Source organism: Callionymus lyra, chromosome 5 (genome assembly GCF_982586985.1).
Source record: "Callionymus lyra chromosome 5, fCalLyr1.hap1.1, whole genome shotgun sequence".
NCBI classification, from domain to species: Eukaryota; Metazoa; Chordata; class Actinopteri; order Syngnathiformes; family Callionymidae; genus Callionymus; species Callionymus lyra.
In genome coordinates this window covers 32425193-32433040 of record NC_141822.1, presented here as the reverse complement: position 1 = coordinate 32433040, position 7848 = coordinate 32425193, and the positions used below count along the sequence as shown (strand labels likewise).

The 7848-nt window shown below is 43.0% G+C and overlaps 1 protein-coding gene across 1 annotated transcript; it reads left to right on the top strand.

Annotated features, from left to right (window-relative positions):
• The first annotated feature begins 2131 nt into the window (after window positions 1-2131).
• LOC148080356 (uncharacterized) lies at window positions 2132-5842 on the top strand. The gene is made up of 3 exons (XM_087792025.1): window positions 2132-3132; window positions 3654-3844; window positions 4316-5842. Exons 1-3 carry the CDS (start codon window positions 2306-2308, stop codon window positions 5611-5613), a joined length of 2316 nt encoding a protein of 771 aa, XP_087648151.1. The 5' UTR covers window positions 2132-2305; the 3' UTR covers window positions 5614-5842.
• Window positions 5843-7848: the final 2006 nt, after the last annotated feature.

Below are 7848 nucleotides of genomic sequence, written 5' to 3'. Positions count from 1 at the left end.
GCCTTATTATTAAGAGTGCTGCGACTCATGAGCGCACCTTTGCCTATAATCTTAGCCTCCCTCCCTTGGGATCGGATTCTACCTTAGACCATCATTTCACATTATTTGCTGGTCAATTTCTTAAGAGTTAACTTCATTGCCTTTTTACTGTTACTGTCAAACAATATAGACAACATTTTCATGCAGAATTTGTTTGGTCATCCAAAGCATATAATACTGTCAGTGTCATGATCAACTGCTGTTTCGTTTTATTTTGTCAAAGTACTTCCTGCTTCGCCATTTTCTTTTTCTTTGACAGTTGACGGGTCCAGTTCCTGACAGTGGTTTGCAAAGTCGCACAGCTGCTGGTGATCAATCAATCAGCTCTGAGGGATGTAAGGGGCTGCTCTCCAGCCAAAAGTGTCAGCTTGTTTCCAGTATCACCTTGTACATGTTTGACTATGCTACTGCTGTAGCACTTGCTGTTCCAACTTTATTCCTCGGACGTTGTTGTTGTTGTTCCGTGTTTTATTTATTTTTAAACACCAGTGCTGTGTCTCAAATCGCATACTAGAGTACTCAAAGTTAGTATTTTTAGTGCGTTAGTGCGTCTCAATTCTTAGTATGCGAAATTTAGTGCGCCATGCACACTAAATTGGCGTACTAACACGCCCACAAAACCGAGTATGGTTCAATGGACACTAACCACCCTAAACAGCCGCCATCTTAATGACGTTGACGTTGTGAACGTGAAGTTACGTCACAACCAGTCAAATGGAGGCGGCAAGACAGAACGTTGAGCGACGCCCCCTCGGTCAATTTTTTCATTTCATATGTTTGCACTAGTGTTGTATAGAAACGTCAGTAACATTTGTTTATGTGTATTTTGGACGAAAACGTGAATGCTAATGTTATTTCGCTAGCTTGCGAGCGAACAGTCACTAAACATACGTCATGATATGTATGTTACGTTTATTGTGGTAAAAGATGTGTTCACAGCCGAAATGCTGAAGCTAGCGTATCAGCACACAGTATATAAACGATATTGTTTTTACTGTTCTGATTATAGATATTATTGTATTTATTTTCATTTAAAAATGTTATTAATTAAAATAGTTTATTTATTTTTAAGGGGGCGACGAAGACACAAGGGCCCTCATTGAGTGGCGATCTGCTAACGCCTCCCTTTTTACAGGGAGGCAAAATGCAGCCATTACTGGCTATGAGTAAGTGAATGAACATATTTTATCATGCTAACATGAATGACACCTTTCATAACTTACATGTTTGTAGACATTGTTACTGTAAGGACTGTCAGTTGTGTCAACTTGTATTTCAATCAAGGTGTTCATTAATGCCAGGGATTAAAGTTTTCCGTCAGGGTGACGGAATTCCGTCAAATTAAAATTATGAGACGGAAAAAAAAATCTAAAAATTCTAAAATAAGAATCCCTGATTTCGGCGCGTCCTATGCATTCGTTTGCAGTGTGATTCCAAGTGCCTGGTCTCTGTGCGTTTCTGGCGCCCTCTATCTGCTGGCTGAACAAACCGATGTAGCTCCTTTCCCATTGACCTTCAGCAACCAATCAGAAACAGAGTCTGCCCCTGTGAGAACGGTGTGCTGAACGTCAAGCGTTTGTTTACAGCAGCAGTGACGCTAACTCATGTGTGGTAGTCCTAACTCAAAAGCAATAGCCGTGTGGATAGACCTGATATGGATATGGATATGGATATGGTTGGGCCATGGATAAAGATCAGTTTATCAGGTAAGTTAAAAAATGTTCTGCTTTTCATGTTGGCATTTTGTCGTTCTGCTGTAAGCTAGCCTAGGCTAGCGGCAGTATAACCAGTTGAATGTATAACCTTCAGTGTAGCAGTAGACATTTCGCTATATTCTACTTTATGGTTTACGGTAGGTTATTGCGGGGCGCGTTTCTCTTTTTGATTTGTTGTTTGGATTCAGCACGCTTAGTTCGTAAAACCTTCCCAGGTAACTTGACTGAGCCTAATGACAGCATGGAGTTGTTGTTTGCTGAAGAGGGTACTGACACTGGTCAAATTGACGGGAAGATTAAAAACAAATGGAGATGGGCTTGGTTAGACGAAGCGGGGGATGATGGAAAGCTGTTTCGCACATGGTGCAAAAAGATGACATTGTCAGGTATGTGCGTGATTTGTCATAAAAAAAATCCCGTATGGCGGCAATGGCAAGAAAGTGTTAGCACGCCATGCTGCAGATGCTAAACACAAGGCTGCTGTTCGAGCACTGCAACATACCTCCTCTCTGCCTGGTGCCGTTACAGTAACAACCGAGGCCCCTATTTCCATGGCTGATCGTGTGTGCAACCAAAAAGTGCGCATATGTGCTTTCATAGCTGAACACGATCTTTCGTTTACTCTAGCCCAGCCCCTAGTAAAACTAGTTACTACCATGGCCGAGGATCGAAGTGCTCTGTCTAGATTGTCGATGTCAAATGCACACGCGTCGTACCTGTCTACACATGGCATTGGTGCCCAGTTCAAAACTGAGTTGTCATCCAAGCTACAGGGTCATATGTTTTCCCTCAATGTGGACGAATCCACCACCACTAACATGGACAGGGTTGTAAACGTGCTTGTGAGGTACTTTGATGACGATAGGCAGAAAGTACTGACCCAGCATTTTGCCTCAAGTAAGGTCAATATTGCTGATGCAAATAAGCTCACACACACACTGACAGATATCATGCAGTCCAATGGTGTGGATTGGGATCAAACCGTGTCCGTTTTGATGGACAACTGCAATGTGATGAGAGGGAAAAAATCAGGCGTGGAGACACAAATTAGGTTGCATAACCCATCACTGCTGGACATTAGTGGGGACACTGTCCACATGGTTTCCAATGCAGCAAAGGCTCTGTGTAGTCCATTCCAAGGATATGTGGAGGAGTTTTGTTCAGACATATTTAATGACATTGAAAAGTCGCCAAAGCAAAGGGAGATTTTTGGAGAGATCCAATGCCTACTCCATTTTACGCCCAAGACTCTCATGCGCCCTATCAGCAGCAGGTTCCTTCAAATTCTGGAAGTTTGTAACCGCACCAAGGAACTTCTGGATCCTCTGGTTGTCCACTACTACAGCATTCTGTCTCCAAAGGACAAGGACAGACACAGGTAGGCCTAACTTTGTTGTATTATGGTCACTTGTGTTATGTGCGCCACATGCACGCAGGCAGGCAGACAAACACTAGTATAGACACACATAATAATGATTTGTGATGTGCAATGGCTGACAATAATCATAGTATATGTATGATAGAATAGATTTCCATGTCATAGTTAATATTTTCATCTTAAATTCCATTTATCCACATATTTATCTATCTATACTTGCTTGGTGGTGATAGCCCCAATTACTCGAAGGGGGATCCTAATGGACCCACATTCAACTGATATTTTAGTATTCATAAAAGCCAACTTGTTTTACATTTTACTGGTAGATTTCTACATTATTGGGCAACGGCAATCTCTCTCATTGCATGAACCTAGTGCAGCACCCATAGTGTATTGTGTCTGTAGTGCCTTCAGATATCACAGAATTATTACGTTTGACTCTAATTGTTTTTTCTCATGTCTACCTTACATGCAGATTCCTTGTGTCTAATGTAGTATTCTTTTAAAAATGTTATGCACAGGGGACTCTTGAACCAGATCCTTGACAAGAATGCAGTCACATCTAAGGAGAGGGCCAGGATCACTGTGATGCAAAATGACATGGCAATTTCTGCTAGGGCAGGAACAGCTACAAACAAAAGCCGGAAGACACGTATCTGCAAGATTTTTTCAGAGTTTGACAAGCTTACATCATTACTCGATTTATACCGAGGTATGTTCATTTTAGGCTATGAGAATGGCAAACGTTTTTCTATTTAAAAAACTAATATTCCCTTTAGGCTACAATATTGTATTTGAAAAATACATTAATGTTCTCATTGGGGCCTTCATATACGCTTTGCATGCCTGCTGCTCCATTATCTATAAAAGCCTTAAAATAACGCAACCTCAAGAACAGATCAATCTACATTTACCTTATTTCTTGCTTAATTCTGAAAAATGTTTTTGAAGGAAGATCCTTGAGCCTTACAACATATTTTAACTTTGAACTGGTAAATTAAGAATTGGGCTATTTTATTCTATTCTGTATGTTGTATTATGTCCTGTTGTTATGCACTGTGATATCTATTCGAGAAATAACAAGCATGGAGCGGTTTTGACAGAGGTCCGCATTGTCTTAGTTTTAATGCTTAAAGCTTTCAATAACAAATGCCCTATCTTGATCTGTCTGTTTTTCTTCTAGGCATTCTTCCGACTTTCCAGGCATTCTTGAAAAAATTGCAACACGAGAAGCCTATGGTCCATCTGCTCCATGCTGAAATGGTGGTGCTGGTGAGGGAACTTCTGTCCAAGTTCATTAAGCCAACTGCTGTCCCATTGACTGTGCAAGACCTGCTAAAAGTGGATGTGAAGAATGACCAGCTTCAATATTCAGACAAACGGCTGTCTGTCGGGAGGTTCAGTCACCAAGCCTTCAACAAGGCAAGAGTGACAAAGAAACCTTGGGTGAAAACAGTTTACCGTTGTCTACGTGAGGGTTACATCAAGGCAGCAGAATTTCTTCTTCGAAGTCGCCCTCTGTCCAACAAAGTAACCGCTTCTTTGTCAGCCCTAAGCCCTGCCCTCATAAGTGAGGAAATAATCCAGGAGGCATTTAATATTTTGGCCAAAACCTTGCCCAATGTTGTGAATTCAGAGGAGCTGGGTCAATTGGATGAGGAGGTCCGAGACTACCAGGTTGACCCTGATCTGAGAGAGCAGGCACAGGAATTGACTGAAATGGCAAAAATTGACTGTGACTGGTGGGGGAAAATTCTTGCGAGGAAGACTTCTACAGGAGACATGCGATTCCCCATTCTGTCAAAATTGGTGAAGGCTCTTCTATCTGTGTTTACTGGCCCACTTGTTGAGGGTTCCTTCAATATAATGGATGACATAATAGAGAGTGACCGAGCCCGACTTGATATTGCGACATACGAAGGCCTTGCTGTCATCAAGTCACACTTAAAGGCAAGAGGTGAAACAGCCTACAATTTCAAAATTGATTCAGCAATGAGGAAAAAGTGTCTCTCGTCTTATGCAAGATACAAGGCTTATTTGACAGAGAGAGAAGACAAAAAACAACAGCAAAACAAATTGAAACTGAGAGAGGCCATTAGGGTACTCAAGGCAATTAAGGTGAAAAGGGTTACCAAGGCCCCTGGTGCCTCCTCCAAGGCCCCTGCTGCCCCCTCCAAGGCCCCTGCTGCCCCCTCCAGGTTCCCTGCTGCCTCCTCCAGGGCCCCTGATGCCTCCTCCAGAGCCCCTGCTGCCTCCTCCAGGTTTCCTGCTGCCTCCTCCAAGGCCCCTGCTGCCTCCTCCAGGTTCCCTGCTGCCTCCTCCAAGGCCCCTGCTGCCCCCTCCAAGGCCCCTGCTGCCTCCTCCAGGGCCCCTGGGCCTTCCACTGCCTCCACTTCCAATAGAAAGTCAAGCCAAAAAAAACGAGGGTCAGGTGTAGCCATGCTTGAGACATTTGGCTTCGTGGCTAAAAAGAAAAAGTGACTTAAGTTTTGCCATGTTTGCAGCTGGGCTTCAAAACAAAATGTTTACTGTATTCTGTTTTTGTGAGGTTTAAATAAAATGTGCACTGGAATCCTATTTGGACAATTATTTCTTAAATAAGCTAGGTAAAACCTTTCTTGAAATGATTGAAACCTAAATGATTTGACCATATTCTTAAGGGCCTTTTTGAGACCAATTTAAACTAGTAGGATAAAACTATGATGATTGTTGATGATTGTCATTCTGTTTTATAGGTGTGTGCAGGTGCCTATGTGGCAGCCGCTTCAGTCGGAAAAGCACTTTGCATGCAGTGGGCTACTGTTAAATCACTATATAATGCATACCATGTGGGTTGGGCTTGCCAATTTTTTTTCAGTCAAATCATTTTTTTTCACTTTAATCCCTGATTAATGCCCGGGAGCTGGGGGGGAAGGTGACCCAAACCTACGTCAAAAAGAAGTGGGGAAACCTTAAACAAGCATACAAGGTTTGTTTTCAAGCTAAGATGTCCTGCTGGGATACACATTCAGATCCCAGATACATTATTATAAGTTAAATGGCTTCATATGACAATAATGATAGAGACGTTAAATATATCATTCCCTCTAATTATTTCCTTCACAGAAGCTGAAGTGCCCCTCAACTGGGGTAAGCACAGAGGGGGGTGAAGTCCCTGCCGCATCCTGGAAGTGGTACACCTCGATGGATGAGGCGATTAGGGCCAAGCCTTCAATAACACCGCATCGCCTCATCCACCCAGGACACGGTTGTGGTTGCAGACCCCACAGCATCTACCCAGAAAAGGCGGCGGGCGGATGTTGTGGATGCGCTGAATGAGCTCCAAAAAAAGGATGGACACTTTTTGGAGCTCCAGCAAATCAACGCAAGAGAGCTTATGGAGAGAGAAGAGGAGAAAAGATGATTCGGAGAAAGAGGAGGGAGGTACAGGGAGAGCGAGGAGCGAATGATGAGGGAGAGCGGAGAGACAAGGAGACTGAGGGAGGAGCGTCTCCTTGATATCTGTCATCTTTAAAAAATGTATTCATTTTTATTGTGTACTTTTTTTTTGTAGAAAAAAATGTTCATTTAAGCTAGTGTAAGGACATATGTGACACATTTTAATAAGGAGTCGTGACTGCTATGTACATGATTATTTATTATTAGATGTAGTCGTGCTCAGGCGCAACACACAACATTGCCATCCTGTGCCTGTCGTCTGCTCCACAGATGGCACCTGGGGCTCAAGCTCATCGCCATTGCTGAGGCAGATATTGTGCAATATGATGCAGCAGGCGACCACCTCCGGGACATAATGGACGTCCACCTCCAAGGCCTTCATGAAGATGGACCTCCACCTTGTTTTAAGAATGCCAAAGGCTCACAACACATCTGGCTTTTGCTAGGCGGGCATTGTAGAGGGCCTGAAGATGGTTGTGGAGAGGCTGGCGGTACGGTGTTAACAGGGCGATGGGCTGGCGCAGGCAGGGGTATCCACCGTCTCCAATGATGCAGTACCCTGGTGGGTGGTACCTCTGTTCATAATAAAGAGGGCTGTGCTTCAGCACCCTCGCATCATGGGCAGACCCTGGGAACTCCACAAATGTCTATAAATCTAGCTGTGTGGTCACACAGGAAATGCCACGTTGCGCTCTAATTGTGTTTCCAAGTTCTGTATTGATCAGCAGATTGTAAACTCAATGTTGGTTTCATCTTGCAAACAAATTTCTTCCTCTGCTTCAGGCGGCTGATCTGGACCTGCAGTGTTCGATTATACATCCGTTTTAAATGTTTTTGTGGCACTTCCACCATGCAGTTTACTTTTGTGATGGTTAAATGTGGAATATATATTGCTCTGAAAATTACAGTCTTTACATGAACAAGTAACCCTTTGTTTTTGTTTCAAATGGTTGCGCAAGTGTTTGAAAAAAATGGTTTCTATGCAGGGTTCTGTGTATTTACACAACTGACAAGTGAAAGGTCACTGTTGAGTTACTAGCTTGCCCTGTTGTTTGAGAGTGCCAAGTAGAGTAATGTACTTTAAGTGCATTAAAAGTTTTGTAAGTGCACAATATAAAGACACTTTAATTGGTCGTTGACCAGTAAATTCTCAATGTTTTTGTCACGATGGGGAACGGAGAAACCCAGGCGCAGAGGTAATTGCTGAAACTTGGTTTTATTCATTTGGGAAGGCAGAGGTTAGTATGTACACTATCCTGATGCATACTAACTTCTAGT

Coding starts and splice junctions, on each gene's coding strand:
- LOC148080356 (XM_087792025.1), top strand. CDS start 2,306: ATGGCTGATCGTGTGTGCAACCAAAAAGTGCGCATATGTGCTTTCATA. Junction 3,133..3,653: donor AAGGACAAGGACAGACACAG/GTAGGCCTAACT, acceptor TGTTATGCACAG/GGGACTCTTGAACCAGATCC. Junction 3,845..4,315: donor ATTACTCGATTTATACCGAG/GTATGTTCATTT, acceptor TTTTTCTTCTAG/GCATTCTTCCGACTTTCCAG.